Here is a 22,900-nt window from a genome sequence, read left to right as displayed (position 1 = left end):
CTTTTGCCAGTGTCTGATTCCCCTCGGCACCCGATGTTGGTTGTACTCGATAATGATAATCTGTATTTTAATCGGTTTGTCTACGTACAGGAGCATTTTCCACTTAGATGACAATGCAGTTGTGCAGTAAAAAGTTCAAAAGGATGTCCTCAATACCAATATTTTTTTTCCATTTTTGCGATGACATAAAACTGATTGGTCGTTACTGCCGAGACGACTCTCAACGATCAATTCTCCGTATGTAATGAACATGGTCGCGCGTGTAAATTCGCGGATGTAATGAGCTGACATGGACGACAGGCAACCATTACCGTATTACCAGGACACGTACATATTTGCTGGTAATGAACAAGTCGACGTCGTCCCCCCAAACATAACAGCCCAATGTAGTTTTCACACGCACCCATTTATCCTCCCCTGGATCGATATAACACCATATTAGACCGGTAGTAAAAGTCGCGGTAAGGCGATTACGTTGGCACTGGGGGAGAGAGGGCTAACTGGCTAGGTCAGCCTCATTACCAGCTCTCAAGGTAAAACCGTTTCTGTGCTTCTTGAGAAGGAATAATGTATTATTTATTTAATAAACTTACCTTAGCGGCCCAAACATTCACAAAAGTTATACTACATTGTATTCAATACAAAAAAATAATTGACTTTTATCGAATTGAAAATTGAACACTCCGCCGCAGTTTCTAGAAAATATCATAAAGACGTGCGTTATTCACCAGTACTCGAAATAAACCACTTATCATCTATGCGCTAGTTTTCACGTAACGGTATCCAACAACACGTGCGCTAGTTTTCACGTTACCGTATCCAACAGCACGTGCGCTAGTTTGCAAGTACCGGTATCCAACAGCACGTGCGCTAGTTTGCACGTAACGGTATCCAACAACACGATGTGCATTTCACGAGGAACATTTATTTACAAAAGGCATAGATGGCAGCAGCGTTGGTAGAAGAGAAAAAAAAAGTGTTAAAATGGAGCAAGAAGAGATTTCTGTGTCCTTGAATAACAAATCCCCGCTTGTTTTATACACACATTAGTCGCCTCATCAATCTTATAGCTTGGTGCCGTGAACATGTTCTTTTCACACCTATATACAATCAAAAGGGCATGTGCGAGTGTTTCTAATATTTTATGATTAGTATTTTTATTACCTATTAAAGTATACTAGACCCAATCGGAAGAATTTTAACTAAGTCTTTGTCAATACGGTACATGGAGGAAAAGTCGATATTTCTACAATACAAAATACGTTAAGCTCGTCTCTTGTTAAGCCCCTTCTAGACAGTAGTTATGGTGTACGAGTGTAATACTATACCCAGACAATAAACCTCGTCAGTCAGACGTTAATTATCCCAGTGCCCTCTCCAGTCCGCTATATGCAAGACGATGTCTTCCCTGTTCATCGAGCGCGAAAATACGTCCGTTTAATTCCTTTCATGGTAAAACCACCTTCTAAAACTAACAACAAAAGCCAACAGATTGTTTTTCAAAATTTAAAAATCGAAGAATATCCAGTTTCTCTGATATGATTGTCTGTGATATCTTCCTTTGATCATCGCTGTATTACCACTGATCTCGCACGGGATCACACAAGCTATGTATAGTATACCAGAAATGGTGCGTCAAATCATTACCGCTGTGGAAATAAGCACGGGGGCCGAGACACATGATATGTTTATGTTGGGGTAATTGATCAGACAAAATTAGATTTAAATTCATCATTTTCGAAAATACGGCATTTTGGCATATTATTATAGCTTGTCATAACCAGTCTATGTGTGTGTTGGCTTCACACCGGATAAAGTAATTAATTCCCAGACATTTTTTTTTAATCGTGAGTTAAAGCTGTACAAAAGCATACAATAGATACACACCGATTACAATTTGACCAAAACTTCTAGATTCCGCGATTTACATCGATATCACCATTTTTTTTAAATAAGAAGTTTTATGGTATGAATGTTTGTAATACCTCTTTTTTCTGATGTGATACTTTCTTGTCGCTAAAACTACATGTAGTGGCCATATTCGGAGTTTGATCTGAGATGTTCATAAGCCTAACTGGACAGCAAGTCCACTTACAAGTAATAAGAATCACACTGTGTTGAAGGTATAAAACTTCCTAACCCTAACCCCTAGCCGAGTCAGTAATAAGTAACCATTGTTCAACATCGACATATTCCCGAGATCAGTGACATGCGTCCCTATCTGAGTCAGTACAATTAACTAAAAGGTTCACCAATACTATAACACACCTCTAGCCACGTCAGTACAATTAACTAAAAGGTTCACCAATACTATAACACACCTCTAGCCACGTCAGTACAATTAACTAAAAGGTTCACCAATACTATGACACACCTCTAGCCACGTCAGTACAATTAACTAAAAGGTTCACCAATACTATAACACACCTCTAGCCACGTCAGTACAATTAACTAAAAGGTTCACCAATACTATAACACACCTCTAGCCACGTCAGTACAAGTAACTAAAAGGTTCACCAATACTATGACACACCTCTAGCCACGTCAGTACAAGTAACTAAAAGGTTCACCAATACTATAACACACCTCTAGCCACGTCAGTACAATTAACTAAAAGGTTCACCAATACTATAACACACCTCTAGCCACGTCAGTACAAGTAACTAAAAGGTTCACCAATACTAAGACACACTTCTAGCCGCGACAGTTCAATTAACAAAAAGGTTCACCAATACTATGGCACACCTCTAGCCACGTCAGTACAATTAACAAAAAGGTTCACCAATACTATAACACACCTCTAGCCACGTCAGTACAATTAACTAAAAGGTTCACCAATACTATAACACACCTCTAGCCACGTCAGTACAATTAACTAAACGATTCACCAACACTATAACACACCTCTAGCCACGACAGTACAATTAACTAAAAGGTTCACCAATACTATAACACACCTCTAGCCACGTCAGTACAAGTAACTAAAAGGTTCACCAATACTATAACACACCTCTAGCCACGTCAGTACAATTAACTAAAAGGTTCACCAATACTATAACACACCTCTAGCCACGTCAGTACAAGTAACTAAAAGGTTCACCAATACTAAGACACACTTCTAGCCGCGACAGTTCAATTAACAAAAAGGTTCACCAATACTATGGCACACCTCTAGCCACGTCAGTACAATTAACAAAAAGGTTCACCAATACTATAACACACCTCTAGCCACGTCAGTACAAGTAACTAAAAGGTTCACCAATACTATAACACACCTCTAGCCACGTCAGTACAATTAACTAAACGATTCACCAACACTATAACACACCTCTAGCCACGACAGTACAATTAACTAAAAGGTTCACCAATACTATAACACACCTCTAGCCACGTCAGTACAATTAACTAAAAGGTTCACCAATACTTATGACACACCTCTAGCCACGTCAGTACAATTAACTAAAAGGTTCACCAATACTATAACACCTCAAGCCACGTCAGTACAAGTAACTAAAAGGTTCACCAATACTATGACACACCTCTAGCCACGTCAGTACAAGTAACTAAAAGGTTCACCAATACTATAACACACCTCTAGCCACGTCAGTACAATTAACTAAAAGGTTCACCAATACTATAACACACCTCTAGCCACGTCAGTACAATTAACTAAAAGGTTCACCAATACTATGACACACCTCTAGCCACGTCAGTACAATTAACTAAAAGGTTCACCAATACTATGACACACCACTAGCCACGTCAGTACAATTAACTAAAAGGTTCACCAATACTATAACACACCTCTAGCCACGTCAGTACAATTAACTAAAAGGTTCACCAATACTATTACACACCTCTAGCCACGTCAGTACAAGTAACTAAAAGGTTCACCAATACTATGACACACCTCTAGCCACGTCAGTACAAGTAACTAAAAGGTTCACCAATACTATAACACACCTCTAGCCACGTCAGTACAAGTAACTAAAAGGTTCACCAATACTATGACACACCTCTAGCCACGTCAGTACAAGTAACTAAAAGGTTCACCAATACTATAACACACCTCTAGCCACGTCAGTACAATTAACTAAAAGGTTCACCAATACTATGACACACCTCTAGCCACGTCAGTACAAGTAACTAAAAGGTTCACCAATACTATAACACACCTCTAGCCACGTCAGTACAAGTAACTAAAAGGTTCACCAATACTATAACACACCTCTAGCCACGTCAGTACAAGTAACTAAAAGGTTCACCAATACTATAACACACCTCTAGCTACGTCAGTACAAGTAACTAAAAGGTTCACCAATACTATAACACACCTCTAGCCACGTCAGTACAATTAACTAAAAGGTTCACCAATACTATAACACACCTCTAGCCACGTTAGAAGGTTCACCAATACTATGACACACCTCTTGCCGCGTCAGTACAATTAACTAAAAGGTTCACATATACTGCGACACACCTCTGGCCGAGTCAGAAACAAGTGACTAGAAGGTTCACCAAAACACTGACACACTTCTAACTGAGTCAGAAACAAGTAACTGGAAGGTTCATCAATGCTTTGACACACCTCTTTACGAGTCAGTAATAAGTCGCTCAATGGTTCACTAATTTGGCATTACATGTGTTTACCACAAAGAGGTCTTTTAAACGTCGTCACAGAGGTAAGATATTGATTACGATACAGTACCATACATGGTATACACGTATCTCCTCATACAATCATTAATTAAACCTTGTAATTGATCATTCACTCAACAGATACAATTATCAATAGTACATTCCAGTTACATATCACAGACATTCCGCAACTCTGGTGAACCGAGCGCCCTCTTAACACCTCAACGATCCAGATTTTGATCGCGTCACAACCACCAACCATATTAGGTAACGACACGTGAGGTTGACACGTGACACCCCTGGGTATTACCCTAATGCTACTGATGGACTCATTGATCCATCTAACATCTTAACACCAATATTTATCAGCCGTCTGTTCGATTTTTGTGTCAGATCGCAAAGATTTGTAGACTGGTCGGCCATGCCTGCCACAACTTCAACAGTTTACTCGATCGCTAACAATTCCGTCATAATATGTATAACTTAAGGGTGATTCAAAGCACTCAAATTTAACAATTAAATATCACAGATCACTCGTACATCATACTCCAAATAGTTTAATAAAACATAATATACATAAGAAGTATGAGGCACTTTCTTGTAGATCGTTCAATAATACCCATACAACAATATACAGTTTATAATCCTGGTGCTGAAATCAATATAATTAAATAAAACCGTGTAAGACCATAAAAAGCTTTCCAGAGTGATCATAAATTTGTAGATTAGGGTACCAAGTTGTCAATTGAAAGGCCCCATTATCAGGAACAGCCGCCATCTTGTAAATAATGCACGCTTTGAAAAGGAAACGGATTGCGGATTTTATGGGAGACTGATTGTAAAATGAAAATTCGACCTGGAAGTTCGCAACTTCCATTTTCAGATCTAATACTTTATCAGATTCTGGGCGTAGAATTGTATTTTAAGCCAGTGTTAGAATCTCTATGGAATCTTGTTCTACATGATTGAATTACAAGCCTCTGGGTTGAAATCCCCCACGGTTACCGAACGACAACATATTTTTTTCTCAAATAAAGCAAACACAAGATATGTTTTCAACACATACATCATCATAAAGGAAAATGATGCTGACAATTAAATCCATAATTTTATTTGATTATTTAGGACTGTATACTAACCGGGACATAGGGAGAAGCAGGGTTCGAATTGGACCGGGTAGTCGTTACAGAACTGCCCTCCGTACGCCGGGGCGGGATTGCTGCATGACCTGTATCGGCTTCTCTTCCCCATGTCACACGTCACCGAACACGTGCTCCAGGCGCCCCACTCGCTCCAACCGCCATCTATCGGCAAAACTGAGACAGACAAAAAAAATCATTTTATAACCTTGCCAGTCTGTCGTCAGGGTTACTGACGTGTTTTCGTGTTAGCGTCAATCTACAAACAACGTCAAACATCACATCAACACCGTTTCTTTTTCTCTGCACGTGATGTGTGGCAATCGAAGCAGAGAATGACAGAATTAAATATGAACCACATGCAGTGATTTCAATTTCCAAAATAATTTTGACATTTCAATTGCCGTACACGTAATATAAAAAAACAAACTCCAGAAGATGGAGCAGTTGAATTCAAAGTTTTGTTATAAACCTTTTAAAGAATATATTATTTTTCTAAATGAAATTGCTTCCGTGGTAAAAATAATAACACAGATCACGATGTAAGGTGATAAGAAACAGAAATTATACAATTACTATTTAATACAAAAACATCATTAACACAAAACGAAACATAATTGGATGATTTCGGTGGCCCGGGATAAATCAAAGACCTGGTATCAAGTTCATAGTGAGGTCAGATTTACTGAGAACAGCTATAAAGTAAACATCATGATACCAACAAAAATTAAAACATGCAGCATTCAAAATAAACTTAAAATATCGAGTTTTGATTTTTAAAAACAAACAAGACAACATGTAAAGTGTACGAATTAAAATAAAAATTGGCGAAATTATTGGGAGATGCAACACAGCCGGAAGTAGGTACGATACCGGAAGTGCATAATTTACTTACGTCAATGATAAGATTCCAATGAAATTCCAAAAAAGAATGCAGACAATGTAAACAAGATTAATGTTTTAATATCATATCAAATAAAAAAAAAATATTTCTGAATGAACTAGAAAATGGCTTTTAGATATGAATGGGGAGCCCCGACTCCTATGCAAATAACTTGACTATGATGTAAATACACAATGTAATCTTGAACTAAATATGTCGAGAGATTCTAAACATGACAACACATTGTTTTCACTCTGACCTTTGATTCTTGACCAATGACCACCACAACATAAGACATGGTGTTAATATGAACTAAATTCATTGAGGGGTTCTGAAATATGACACTGATTCCAACACCGGAGAGATCCGGAGTACAACTAACCCAATCTTCATCTGACCCTGACACCATAATTTAGACATTCTAATAGTTAGATGTCTGGGGTAGGGCCCAGACTTCGTCATTCTGACGGATACATTTCTGTTGTTTGGTCCATATAACAGACAAATATAGCTGTCAGCACGACCAGATCTGGTGCCGTGGTCAGAGGAAACTTGGGTTAGTGTATAACGTAGAGCTTGATGTTATAATAAGATATGGTGTAATAGAAGTCTGTCCCGAGATTCTCAAGATATGCCATTGATTCAGATCGGGGCGGGTCGGGGCGGGCGGGACGGAAAGGGTTATATGCCCCGTTTCTATTTAAATGGCGGGGCATAAAAATCAACCTGAATAAATATGTGAAGTCAGTCTGTTTATTCGACGACATACATGATGAATGTCCAATATACGCGGGATCGCGCCGTCATAGTAGCGGACTTTCAGAATAATCGACATGCTAATCTCAAAAATATTCTCGTGACAATCTATTATATAACACTTCCTAACTGATCAAGTACGTACAATTCATAGGTACTAAGAATAACGTATCTTTGGATTTACGGTTTAATGCCAGAAACACCTTTTCACCACTGTTCGTCAGTAAAGGTGCCTTTCGTATATCCTCAGTCGGTTCAACTGTTCGTTAGTAAAGGTGCCTTTCGGATATCCTCAGTCGGTTCAACTGTTCGTCAGTAAAGGTGATATTCGTATATCCTCAGTCGGTTCAACTGTTCGTAGGTAAAGGTGTCTTTCGGATATCCTCAGTCGGTTCCAGTAATCATGTATCATTCCGATAACACCGCGTCATTACTAGGACTGTCATGTCCGCCACGTCCCGCGCTATAACGACATCTTATAATTACCACAACTAATTACCAACTTTTATGACGAGGGGCTTTCATTCATTACTCACTAATTGAAAACTGCTATAAACTACGCTATCTGTCGGTGTTCATGCCAAATTGTTGTGTATGTGTGCTCCTTATATAGACTGTTAATTTACATCACGTCCCTTTTACGACATCACGTTCCTTTTACGACAAATCCTCTTTACGACATTTTATCAATCAATATTGCTGACGAGATTGTACGGGTTCGGTATAACTATAAATAGTTCTCGATCGACTTATCAATGTTGACAATTTCAGCCTTAATAAGACCAAGGAAAATAACACCTTAAAGGTTAATATCTAGGTAGAATAAAATGTCTATAAGCTCTACAACAGGCTCTTTTGCTGCACGTGGAAAATTACCAGAAAAAAGGGTCGACGTCATGTTTGTGTCTCAGTATACAGTCAAACTGGCCATTCCTTTTCAAGAACTATTCGAAAAGTGCATAAGAAAGCTATTATCAGAATTAAAACTGGTATTTGAAAAAAGGGGATTCTATGTTATTTACAAGTGCAAACATGCCAGAAATATAATATTCATCTTCTTATATCCATATCGCAAGTCAATTATATATATATACATGAATTATGCTGATGACACGAGCTAGATATGTATTAAACATTAGGCCAAACGGTTTAAACACACACAGGCATTACATGCTTTCGGTGGTAAAAAGACTGTTCTTAATTGCTGTAACCGTTGTATTTGAATAACACAACAAAAGGACGTTCCCACTTCCTTACAGAACTGTTGATTTGTCTGTCTCATATATCAGCCAGGCAAGTATATACACCTGTATACACAGGTAAATATTATCTCTCTCGGGGTAGTCTTCGGCCGTTTAAATAATTGCCTTCCAAATCTTACACAATATAACCAGACGTATTTATGTCACCCTACACCTGAAAAGACTGGCCAGTATTCTCGACAAACGGGACAGGGTTGGATTCATTTTACACTTGAATAAACGACTCGTGAAGGTCGCTCGTCATTTGACCCTATAAATGTGATGTTATTGCAATTTGTTCTCAACTAGACCACCGTGAGATGGCGATTGACACGAGATTGTTTTCCAACTGTCAATTTGGCAAAGATACGATAAATGCCGATTCATAGTCATAATCAGTAAAGGCACGCGCCAATCCTAGCGAGCAGTAAATGAAAAATTCCATACTAACGCAACTTCGAATACACTTGGTTCGTAGGGGTATTTGGACAGGAAGCATCTTGATGAATTCCGGCAAATATCGGAACCTGAACTGATGTTTGTCGGAAAACACCGGGACGTTGAAAAAAATTGCATGGAAATGAGACCCAATCTTTACACAGAATATGGTATATAAATTTGGTTAAAATAAATAATTAATTAGTTTTTGTTGTTACAAAATATAATATCAATTATTAGTCCAAATCACAAGATACTTTATTTGGTTGTGATATTCGCGTATTGCGTTTATTCAAAGCAAATATTTCAGCGTAAAGCATACTTCAGCTCATTCCCTTTCAAACGTGCGCTGACCAAAATTTATGGCCGATTATCGAGATGAAACGAAACGTTGACATCCACTTAGGTGTAACTCGTTATATATGTATGACCACAGTAGAATATCCTGGATAATACCTGATTTATAACATGGTACAGTACTACACAAAAAATCGTATTAATAATGGTTCATTTATGACGCTTATTAGCTTTGCATTATGTTTGTATTATTGTATTGTAACGCCATACTGTAGCCATTGTTACTTTTGTCAGAAAATAATGAACTACTGTCAGTAAATAAAATGTCCGAGGCATGGTTAGGGTCATACATCACTGGCAAGGTTTGTTTGTCGTTCAATAATGAGACGGCCATCAGTTGGAGGACTCCAATGACAGACCAAATAAAAACGGACGCTATAAAAGCCGATATAAACAGTTTCGATTCCCTAGCTATCATGACATGCACTCAACATTAACGCTTTGCTACCACGAGGTCAGACCGAGGCTTTGTTAGGAGAGGATATTGGAATGACAAGCGGGGATTTTATTGTCTTCCTCCGCCGTTTGATGTGTGATAAGGCTGATCAATACTACTCCGCGACACTGTTTCTAGCTGTATCCGTCAGTGATTAGGCGGAAGGTATCGATAACATCCAATATTTGCTTTCTGACAGTATAAACACTACAATGACCTGGTAAACGATACCAGGATCGAGAGTGCAGGAATTTCATTAAATCCATAAGTCGATTGGACACGACCAAGATAACCTGTAGAGTTAGTCTATGTCAATGCTATGCAAGTGGTAGTTACATACGTTGTCGTACATGCAAGGGAATTTATGGGACAGATTGTATTTGATCTTAGTGACAACACTCAAAAGCTAAGTAACTGTACATGTGTTAAATTGAGAAGTCCTAGCTTCAAAACAAAATCTAGGACTTTAGCAAGACTACCGTAAATCACGTCAATTTTATTCATATTTGAGAGCGTATTTTAGTACTGGTAGTAAGTTATTTATGACATTTATTTCCGTAAAACTGATTTGCTAGGATTTTTTTGACACTTGAAATCAATGAAATGGATGACCTGAAGAACATTCTATATGGCATGGCACCTTGTAATCCCTTCGTTTTAGAGGTTGAATCACTAATGGTAGACATAGCACATTCTCTAGCACATTCTCTACTATGGTCTCCCTTAGTTTAAGGATCTTCAGAGAACAAATAATATACAGAGTCAGGCGAATATTACTTTAGGATTTTTTCTAAACAATTTTTGCCATGGCAGCTATCTGGACTATATAAGAATAATGGCAACATCCCGTCAATCAACACCTAACCCCTCCATACCCCCTTCTTTACCTGCTCCCTCGTGCGCCGATACACAGGAGCTGTGTTGCTCCACCACGAGGTCGGTGTTCGACATGGTGACGTAGACGAAGCAGAATCCGACTGCTGTGACGTCCATTGGAAACAAATTGCACTTGAATACAACATACGTCTTATCGGGGTGGGCGTGTCTCTCTGTGACGTAAACCCGCTCCAGGGGGGCTGCTAGTGACCCAGATAGGTCACGACGTAACACGTACATCCGGATTTTATCATGTGTACCGGAACACTGCGGGTGTTCATACAACACCGCTAGGTGACCCTGGCACGGGTGAATACTGGAAGAGGATATCCGAACGTCATATGCGTCACTCCATCGGACGTCCATTACGTTACTCCTAGCAACGGTCAAGTTTCTGTTGTAACTGTTGCGTAAAAACGCTCTATAGCTGCCTTTAAAGTCAAAACTACCACAAGTGTAAGATATATTTGTTATCGCCTGGGAAATATCAAGCACTGGCTCCGAATGAAGCACTCTTGGCTCTGTGGTGTAATAGGAAGGATCGAACTGATTTTCCGGTCTATATTCCAAATCTATCTGGAACGAATACTGCTCCAACAGAGGAACACACTTAGCTTCCGATGTATACCGAAGTTTCACTTCCGTCGTCTGAGCTATATGTCTTTCAGGAAGATATAAATGGAATTCCGGCCACCTCACGGTAAATTCCTTGGATGTCAATAACGGTCCGTCTAAATACATATACATTTCCAAAAGATGGCGACCGGCAACTTCTATTACTCCACATGTAACGCGCCCACTTCCGGTTGACTGTCCTACGGAAAGCTTGATGGTGGTGATCTCCCGTCGTCCTTTGACGCCATAGAAAAGTACCCGTATGAAGGCGTTGGGCATGGACACATTGATTGGTACACTGTACGTTATTGTGAGATCCCCCATGAAGGCAATATATTCCTCTGGAACGGATATCCGGTACTGGGACCCTAGAAATATAACACAAATATATATATATACATAAAAAACCGTTAATTAAGCAACAAACAATTATGTGATTCAGGAAGTTATGGCTTTAAAATACAAAACGAAACCTTGAAATGGGCCAAAATTCATGTCACTTGTAAATATTGTTGTCATTTTTCAATGCTCAATGTTTGTTTGTGATTTAAAGACAATTATTTCCAGATTAACCTCATTCTATGTATTTGTTTCTCAGAACTATTGATCTATCATATTGAAAATCGATTTCCGAGTATACATACGATCTGCATAATGCACATATTACGTATCCCTGCATATGACGTCGTAGAAAGGTTCCCCAGAGGAAAATATTGGCGTTAGAAATCAAGAATAACATATTATCTATGTTTGGAACATAAGGTAAATCGACAGCAGAACCCTTGGGTATGATATACATTGTATATATAGAGTAAGAGGACTTTTAATAAAGAAAATGCATAGAAGAGAGTGTCATTAAATACAGAATCATCGGCATAGTTTTGCTGTATCTGGTATAGCAAGAAAAAAAACACAAAAAACATGTTTATATGGAAGTTTTGTGGTAGCATCAGTTAATACTCGTAGATGGATTTTCACATACGTCGGTCTGGAATCTTAATTAATTAGCTCTATTGCATTAAAAGAAATACAAGATATCACATGCTCATTATTCTTTCTTCCTCGTAAATGGTCCTATTAACATCCGAGTGTAACAGTCCATCACAATACAGACGAGTCGAACCCCAACGATTTATTGTTCGCCAGGCCACCTGACTCCTAATATATCAACACGAACTATTACAGTTAGGGGCAATATTTCTATTATACTGTGGTGGGGAGAAAGTCGTATATCGTCCATAATCACGTGATAAACTTCCACAGAATATATATATATGGAGGGAGACTTGGATGTACAAACTCGTCAGCTGAAAGGCCGCAAGGCCGTAATAGCAGAATATAAGGTGTATAAATCGACTTTCCAAACGCCCAATTGCTTTTTACAATAACAATTAAATGGCTTATTTCAATTGTTATGATAAAAATACCACAATTACTTGATTATATGCATCCTCTCGCATCGATATTAATTTATGTAGTGGAGGAATATATCGTAATTATAGACCAAGGTCAGAATATCTCGTAATTATAGACCAAGGTCAGAATATCTCGTAATTATAGACCAAGGTCAGAATATCTCGTAATTATAGACCAAGGTCAGAATATCTCGTAATTATAGACCAAGGTCAGAATATCTCGTAATTATAGACCAAGGTCAGAATATCTCATAATTATAGACCAAGGTCAGAATATCTCGTAATTATAGACCAAGGTCAGTATAATGTTTCTAAGTACACTCAAACTAAAAGATTAGGCCAAGCGAAATTGTACACGTGTTTCCAGTCAAGGAACATGATGATATACATTGTAACTTAACCAAGGGGTACATGTTTTAATAACATAAAAGTATGTTTCATGAATTCAGATTCAAAGGATTGTCTGATACATGATAGTGTGTATGTCTGCCTGTTGAAGGAGAAGTTTCAATCATAATTTCGTATTCATTTTTCATGACCAAACGTTAAAGAATACATGCCTCAATATAAGACAACTACATGAGATTTATTAAGTTGAATTCGTTATACCGGAAATACTTTTAAAACATCCGTCGTCATGTGACGCTGGGTGTTGCGGGGACGTTTAACACCTATAGACACTAAAACAAAGTACTTATTGTAGTAGTCTAAGGTTTCTTATTATCTGAAGTCCAATAATCCATCCTCGGACAATTAAAGGTGTTTATGTTTTGTCGTGGTTAAAATTCTATTACAGATCCATTACTAAAACGAACGAGAAAGTTCTAATGATAACGCAGCCAATTACATAAGTCCCCAAACGACATCAGCAGTCTCTATTGAAGCTAATAGAAGCCATCATATTTTTCTATCAGTCATAATACAGCTAAATACCAAATTCGATGGAAATTAAACATTTAAGTTTCGACATACTACCAGAATAAGTCCAATGCTCAATTTACCTCCGTAGGAATGGAGTTAAATCGAACATTGAATATTAGTCAGATTGTCAAACATATGCCATCAAATAGCTGTCATTTTGTCCAATCAGAACACGGACGTCTGAATTATATTTCTGGTGTTCTGGTGTTATAGTCTACATACACACCATTTTTTTCATTCAAAATCTGACAATATCTAAATCAGAAGCCACGACATGTCAGCCATTTTGTTGACAATGCTGAATTTTCTGTTCAACTTACAGAGCCTGTTCGATACTTAATGCCCAAGTTTCATTTCGATGCATCAAAGAACAAAAGGCATGGCTCGAAATGTTTCAGGCGATCAGAGGCTATTATGATAGCGTAGAACTAACGTCGACTTATAGTGCTACCTCACTGGAGAATACTGCCGAAGACAACCAACAGAACACCCCATCAGGTCACATTATACTGACAACGGGCAAACCAGTCGACCCACTACAGTATTCATGTCTCGTTCAGGAGGTTTACTTTTTGTCAGTTGCGAGTTCTTGCAACTCGCATTTTGTAACTCGCAACTCGCATTTTGCAACTTGCATTTTGTTACTCACAACTCGCATTTTGTAACTCGCAACTCGCAACTCGAAGAAAAGAAACCCTCCTCGTTCGGGCGGGAAAAAACCCAAGTCTCACTCACGGAGGCGAACACTTCGTCACACCAACGCGTGAGATGTCACAACAATATACTGTAGATACAAAGTTATTAAGTATAGATCATATTAATCCGTAGAATATGTTAAACCGGAATAAAACTGTCGTCGTTATAAAGAAAGTTACATTTAACACGGTACACGCTCCACACCGGGGTATTCGGTTGGCGCAGTAGTGACGCAATTGCATTTCATCTACGCGACCGGGATTGGATTCTCCGATCGGACATGGAAAGGTATGCGATCGGACATGGAAAGGTATGCGACCACGTGGGTTTCTCCGGGCACTCCGATTTCCTCCAACAGCGAGACCAATCGCGCTCTCCGTCCCGACCACCGAGAGTTTCATATGTACAAGTTTATTGTTGGTGCTTCAATTGCTCTATTTAAAAAGGTAGGTCTGTAACAGCCCAACATGCAGTCACCCTCCTTTAAATTTACAGCCCGGGTCTCCTCCTTGACGGATGAGCAGATGTAATAAGAGACCATTAAAATAATGATCCTATCCGGAATGTAAACAAATAAAGGGTTCCAGACAATCCTCAGAATGACAATGTTTTTTCTTTTCTGAACTCTTACCTAACAGGACAAACAGCGATAACAATTAACTAGCCCTGATTATTACTATGTAAACCTTTTAGTTTGTCCACACTCTCAACTATCGACGTTGCCCGGGTGAGCACGAGATCGTTAAACACTTCTTTGGGACATTGATTTATACAGATTACGAGCTCTGGCTCTACAGACCGCGAATAATTGTCGCAATATTTTCTTGAAATCGACACCATTTCCTTAGCATTTCAAGAGGAAACATTTTTCGTGCAGGTTAAATACCCCACAAGTTTTACGTTACATTTCAGGCTGGTCCGTATAAGAACGGGCACTTACTCAAATTGGGTAATTATCTAATTTTTGAGCGTTAGGATATTTTGATCGTCGTTTCTGAACGTTTACTGTCCATGTAGAGTATCGTATGGCTTAGATTTAAAATCCTTCAGCCAAACAAGTCGTACGGGGACGGATGTCTAGGAGGCACCGACTGCCTCTATTTCAACCGAGCTTAGTGTAACATACCATAAACCATAGGGAGAAGGGGGACCTAGGGGCATACTGACTATACACGATGTTACACCATAATCCATAGGGAGAAAGTGGACCTAGGGGCATACTGACTATACACGATGTTACATTATAATACATAGGGAGAAAGTGGACCTAGGGGCATACTGACTATACACGATGTTACACTATAAACCATAGGGAGAAAGTGGACCTAGGGGCATACTGACTATACACGATGTTACACCATAATCCATAGGGAGAAAGTGGACCTAGGGGCATACTGACTATACACGATGTTACACCATAAACCATAGGGAGAATGGAGACCTAGGGGCATACTGACTATACACGATGTTACACCATAAACCATAGGGAGAATGGAGACCTAGGGGCATACTGACTATACACGATGTTACACTATAAACCATAGGGAGAAAGTGAGACCTAGGGGCATACTGACTATACACGATGTTACATTATAATACATAGGGAGAAAGGAGACCTAGGGGCATACTGACTATACACGATGTTACACTATAATCCATAGGGAGAAAGTGGACCTAGGGGCGTACTGACTATACACGATGTTACACTATAATCCATAGGGAGAAAGTGGACCTAGGGGCATACTGACTATACACGATGTTACACCATAAACCATAGGGAGAGTGGAGACCAAGGGGCATACTGACTATACATGATGTTACACCATAATACATAGGGAGAATGGAGACCAAGGGGCATACTGACTATACACGATGTTACACCATAAACCATAGGGAGAAAGGGGACCTAGGGGCATACTGACTATACACGATGTTACACCATAAACCATAGGGAGAAAGGAGACCTAGGGGCATACTGACTATACACGATGTTACACTATAATCTATAGGCAGAAAGGGGACCTAGGGGCATACTGACTATACACGATGTTACATTATATTACATAGGGAGAAAGGAGACCTAGGGGCATACTGACTATACACGATGTTACACTATAAACCATAGGGAGAAAGGGGACCTTGGGGCATACTGACTATACACGATGTTACACTATAATCCATAGGGAGAAAGGGGACCTAGGGGCGTACTGACTATACACGATGTTACACTATAATCCATAGGGAGAAAGTGGACCTAGGGGCATACTGACTATACAGTCACAATGTTACACTAGAAAACTACTTAAAACGGCTGAATAAAGACAAATGTCAGAAAAGGAAAACATAAAGATCACATTATATAATCAATGGTTTTGGTTTCCTTTTTCTTTTTTGTTTTGTTTTGTTTCTTTCTTCCTTTAAACTGCGTGCACCAAACGAAATTTCTTATTCTGTTCGGATCCCAAACTAGACGCCACAGTTACCTGATAGGGTTTGGGCATGTCACAAAGACACCTGTGTGAACAGAGTTGAATGTCGTATCCAGGGGGATGACTTCTTCGTGTACATAAGTCCCAAGAGGCATGCTTTATATGGTCTGACTCTCACTTTCATCTATTTTAACCCTCATTTCCTGTTTTGCAGCCAGAACGTAAGGATTGTCCCTGCTGCCAAATTGTATAATAAAAGGCGACTTAAGTTGGGATTTTATATTTTCTCTTCTTTCTAGCAACTTTTCCTAATGTCTCCCATAAGACTGTCTCACTTTTGGCCTTTATGTGAGCTTTTGCCCCTGTGAGAATGGCTTTGAGTTCGGTCCCCTTGCCGAGACATACCAGAGTTTATAAAAATGGTAGTTGCTTCTCCTGATTAGCGCTCAGCATTTTATACTTGCGTATACAAAATGTATGTGATTACAGTGTCTAGTTACCTACATTATGGGTTACCTGAGGAACATTGCGTCTCTGGTAAAAACAAGTAACAGAATATCTATGTCCGTTCTCTTCGAACTAAATATAAGTTGTTTGGGGGAAGAGGGGGGGGGGGGGGGGGGGGGGGGGGGGGGGCGAAATGGAAATAAGGATACTCCGGGGGGAATATTCGATCATGTGTTGCGAGAATATTAACTGGTCAAAGCTAGTACAGAGCCAAGATATTAAAAACGTAACAAAACATCCGCTTCTTAAGATGTATTATTACCTGTTCAAAGACATCACAAAAGACATTCCATGTGTGTGTCGTTCATGTGTACAATTCGTACCATTTTGAAAATTAATACATTTGATGGTGCGGTTATTGATTTTTTTTCTCGTTTGAAGTCGAATCACCACATCTATACGCCTTTAGCAAAATGAATACTGGTATTAATATGTTGAGGGTTATCTTATTATGCCGAGGTAAAGAAGATTACTATACTAACGTTCTAACCGAACACCTGTCAGCCATTATCAACCGAAACCTTTGATCCAGCAATAACGTAATTGTCACTACATTAAATTACCGGAAGTGCCGCCATGTCATCTTGAGAGAAGAATGAAAAAGAAATAATGTTTCTTAATAGAAATAAAAACCCAATAAATTCAAATATACAAAATATTAAACGTGTGTAAACAGCAGTGTAAACTAATGTGTGCATGATTTATGATCTGAAGACATCATTCGGTTAAAAACAAACAGGTGAACCGGAAATGACTGTCAAAGACCCCGTATCTTCCCGACCTCCGCCATTGATGTTTGTGACCCCGTCTAACTATGACGAGGCGAAGGGGTTTTACACGAATGGTATATCAAAGGCATGCCCCAAGTATCCGAGCTTATCTTAATACCGAAGACCTTTAGATGGGGTATGAACGATTGCACACGAATACTCCAAATTAACTGGATGGCTTGACACTGCGCTCCTAGTGGGAAACGATCACACACCGTACATTCAATACTATCTACAGCGGCGATACAATGGGTCTCTTCTACAGCGGTTAAACAGATAGCTCAATCTTTTTACGACGTTTATATATAAACATGTAATTTTTATATTTACTTATCTCTCAGTCGTATTTACGATGAGTATTTTTAAATTGAGGACCACTACCAATGGTGTGATACATAGGTCTTTCATAAGAGATTAGTAACAATGAGACTCGGTAAACATACGGGGGCCAGGTGTATATAACACCATATACTTGTCACATGAGTTAACAGATGTGTCTTCACTACATCAACCTTCCCCTACCCGAGACAACATACACAGGTTTTCAGATCTACTTTCATTGTATATATTATGTTGTAAATATGTTTTCTCTATACATCATGTCAATATGTGAAAAGAGAATAAAATGAATTTGAATATGAATATCCCAACCCATTAAGGGCCTAAAGAAAGTAGATGTGTTTTTGAATTAAGAAGGTGGGTATAGGGTCATCAGGGCCACCAGTACACTAGAGTGTGGGTATAGGGTCATCAGGGCTACCAGTACACTAGAGTGTGGGTATAGGGTCATTAGGGCTACCAGTACACTAGAGTGTGGGTATTGGACCATCAGGGCTACCAGTACACTAGAGAGTGGGTATAGGACCATCAGGGCTACCAGTACACTAGAGTGTGGGTATTGGACCATGAGGGCTACCAGTACACTAGAGTGTGGGTATAGGGTCATTATGGCTACCAGTACACTAGAGTGTGGGTATAGGGCCATCAGGGCTACCAGTACACTAGAGTGTGGGTATAGGGTCATTAGGGCTACCAGTACACTAGAGTGTGGGTATAGGGTCATTAGGGCTACCAGTACACTAGAGTGTGGGTATAGGGCCATTAGGGCTACCAGTACACTAGAGTGTGGGTATAGGGTCATTAGGACTACCAGTACACTAGAGTGTGGGTATAGGGTCACTAGGGTTACCAGTACACTAGAGTGTGGGTATAGGGCCATTAGGGCTACCAGTACACTAGAGTGTGGGTACAGGGTCATCAGGGCTACCAGTACACTAGAGAGTGGGTATAGGGTCATTAGGGCTACCAGTACACTAGAGTGTGGGTATAGGGTCATTAGGGCTACCAGTACACTAGAGTGTGGGTACAGGGTCATTAGGGCTACCAGTACACTAGAGTGTGGGTATAGGACCACCAGGGCTACCAGTACACTAGAGTGTTGGTATAGGGTCATCAGGGCTACCAGTACATTAGAGTGTGGGTATAGGGCCATTAGGACTACCGGTACACTAGAGTGTGGGTATAGGGTCATAAGGACTACCAGTACACTAGAGTGTGGGTATAGGGTCATAAGGACTACCAGTACACTAGAGTGTGGGTATAGGGTCATTAGGGCTACCAGTACACTAGAGTGTGGGTATAGGGCCATCAGGGCTACCAGTACACTAGAGTGTGGGTATAGGACCATTAGGGCTACCAGTACACTAGAGTGTGGGTATAGGACCATTAGGGCTACCAGTACATTAGAGTGTGGGTATAGGACCATCGGGGCTACCAGTACACTAGAGTGTGGGTATAGGACCATTAGGGCTACCAGTACACTAGAGTGTGGGTATAGGGTCACCAGGGCTACCAGTACACTAGAGTGTGGGTATAGGGTCATTAGGGCTACCAGTACACTAGAGTGTGGGTATAGGGTCATTAGGGCTACCAGTACACTAGAGTGTGGGTATAGGACCATTAGGGCTACCAGTACACTAGAGTGTGGGTATAGGGTCATTAGGGCTACCAGTACACTAGAGTGTGGGTATAGGACCATTAGGGCTACCAGTACACTAGAGTGTGGGTATAGGGTCATCGGGGCTACCAGTACACTAGAGTGTGGGTATAGGGTCATTAGGGCTACCAGTACACTAGAGTGTGGGTATAGGGTCATTAGGGCTACCAGTACACTAGAGTGTGGGTATAGGGCCATTAGGGCTACCAGTACATTAGAGTGTGGGTATAGGACCATCGGGGCTACCAGTACACTAGAGTGTGGGTATAGGACCATTAGGGCTACCAGTACACTAGAGTGTGGGTATAGGGTCATTAGGGCTACCAGTACACTAGAGTGTGGGTATTGGACCATGAGGGCTACCAGTACACTAGAGTGTGGGTATTGGACCATGAGGGCTACCAGTACACTAGAGTGTGGGTATTGGACCATGAGGGCTACCAGTACACTAGAGTGTGGGTAGAGGGTCATCAGGGCTACCAGTACACTAGAGTGTGGGTATAGGGTCATTAGGGCTACCAGTACACTAGAGTGTGGGTATAGGACCATTAGGGCTACCAGTACACTAGAGTGTGGGTATAGGGTCATCGGGGCTACCAGTACACTAGAGTGTGGGTATAGGGTCATTAGGGCTACCAGTACACTAGAGTGTGGGTACAGGGTCATTAGGGCTACCAGTACACTAGAGTGTGGGTATAGGGCCATTAGGGCTACCAGTACACTAGAGTGTGGGTATAGGGTCATTAGGACTACCAGTACACTAGAGTGTGGGTATAGGGCCATTAGGGCTACCAGTACACTAGAGTGTGGGTATAGGGTCATTAGGGCTACCAGTACACTAGAGTGTGGGTATAGGGCCATTAGGGCTACCAGTACACTAGAGTGTGGGTATAGGGTCATTAGGACTACCAGTACACTAGAGTGTGGGTATAGGGCCATTAGGGCTACCAGTACACTAGAGTGTGGGTATAGGGTCATTAGGACTACCAGTACACTAGAGTGTGGGTATAGGGCCATTAGGACTACCAGTACACTAGAGTGTGGGTATAGGGTCATTAGGGCTACCAGTACACTAGAGTGTGGGTATAGGGCCATTAGGGCTACCAGTACACTAGAGTGTGGGTATAGGGTCATTAGGACTACCAGTACACTAGAGTGTGGGTATAGGGCCATTAGGGCTACCAGTACACTAGAGTGTGGGTATAGGGTCATTAGGGCTACCAGTACACTAGAGTGTGGGTATAGGGCCATTAGGGCTACCAGTACACTAGAGTGTGGGTATAGGGTCATTAGAGCTACCAGTACACTAGAGTGTGGGTATAGGACCATTAGGGCTACCAGTACACTAGAGTGTGGGTATAGGGTCATTAGGGCTACCAGTACACTAGAGTGTGGGTATAGGGTCATTAGGACTACCAGTACACTAGAGTGTGGGTATAGGGTCACCAGGGCTACCAGTACACTAGAGTGTGGGTATAGGGCCATCAGGGCTACCAGTACACTAGAGTGTGGGTATAGGGTCATTAGGACTACCAGTACACTAGAGTGTGGGTATAGGGTCACTAGGGCTACCAGTACACTAGAGTGTGGGTATAGGGTCACTAGGGCTACCAGTACACTAGAGTGTGGGTATAGGGTCATTAGGGCTACCAGTACACTAGAGTGTGGGTATAGGGTCATTAGGGCTACCAGTACACTAGAGTGTGGGTATAGGGTCACTAGGGCTACCAGTACACTAGAGTGTGGGTATAGGGCCATCAGGGCTACCAGTACACTAGAGTGTGGGTATAGGGTCACTAGGGCTACCAGTACACTAGAGTGTGGGTATAGGGCCATCAGGGCTACCAGTACACTAGAGTGTGGGTATAGGGTCATTAGGACTACCAGTACACTAGAGTGTGGGTATAGGGTCACCAGGACTACCAGTACACTAGAGTGTGGGTATAGGGTCATTAGGACTACCAGTACACTAGAGTGTGGGTATAGGGTCATTAGGACTACCAGTACACTAGAGTGTGGGTATAGGGCCATTAGGACTACCAGTACACTAGAGTGTGGGTATAGGGTCATTAGGACTACCAGTACACTAGAGTGTGGGTATAGGGTCATTAGGACTACCAGTACACTAGAGTGTGGGTATAGGACCATTAGGGCTACCAGTACACTAGAGTGTGGGTATAGGGTCATTAGGGCTTCCAGTACCCCTGTTTTCAACACATGAATCATTGATTAACCCGAATTATCTTCAATCGTATTTTGACTTGGACAGTTTCCACGATTTTTTGTGAGAAATCGCTAGCGTTTGACGTAATATCTAGAGAGACCGTCCAGGCGCTGAGTACCGATATTCGTCTGTGTTGTCTGTTTTGATACAGAAAACGTAATGCATCTCTTGTTTTACTTTGGAATACTTCCAACTATAAAGTTTTTCCTGGGAATGTTCATTCAGATAAGAAAACCCAACTGTGCATGTGCATGCTGCTTTTTATAGTTAAGTGAAATCAAGCTCTGTTGAAAGAAAGATATTTTGATTTAAAAAATAAAATATATATCTTGTTTACGCTAGCTAAAGGTCACTGCTGACCATCAAGCAAAGTGTTCAACAATAGTCGTGATGATTTTCCTTGAAACCAATGCGCAGAATCGGAGATCGATCCACCGTCCATAGTGATGTCACTTCCAACTTAACTCCACATTACATGAAACTGATGATAATAGTTTAATCACGTGACTGATCAGTAACGTCCACGTTCCTACCCATTCCGACAATTGATCCTTCTAGCACTC

General features: G+C 40.6%; 1 protein-coding gene across 3 annotated transcripts in view; it reads right to left on the bottom strand.

The window, feature by feature from the left end:
- The window catches only part of LOC117329288, a 47,456-nt gene that overhangs the window by 5,794 nt on the left and 18,762 nt on the right, over positions 1-22,900 (bottom strand). For 2 of the 3 annotated variants that reach the window (XM_033887157.1, XM_033887158.1), the window contains exons 3-4: positions 10,776-11,747; positions 5,778-5,954 (exon numbers count right to left, since the gene is read on the bottom strand). In XM_033887157.1, the coding sequence (XP_033743048.1) occupies positions 5,778-5,954; positions 10,776-11,747 (1,149 nt within the window). The remainder of the gene's footprint in view (positions 1-5,777; positions 5,955-10,775; positions 11,748-22,900) is intronic. The other variant, XM_033887159.1, reaches the window with a different exon arrangement.

Source organism: Pecten maximus, chromosome 6 (genome assembly GCF_902652985.1).
Source record: "Pecten maximus chromosome 6, xPecMax1.1, whole genome shotgun sequence".
In the NCBI taxonomy this organism is placed as follows: domain Eukaryota; kingdom Metazoa; phylum Mollusca; class Bivalvia; order Pectinida; family Pectinidae; genus Pecten; species Pecten maximus.
Note: the sequence above shows the minus strand (reverse complement) of the source record. Positions and strands in the feature narration are given on the sequence as shown.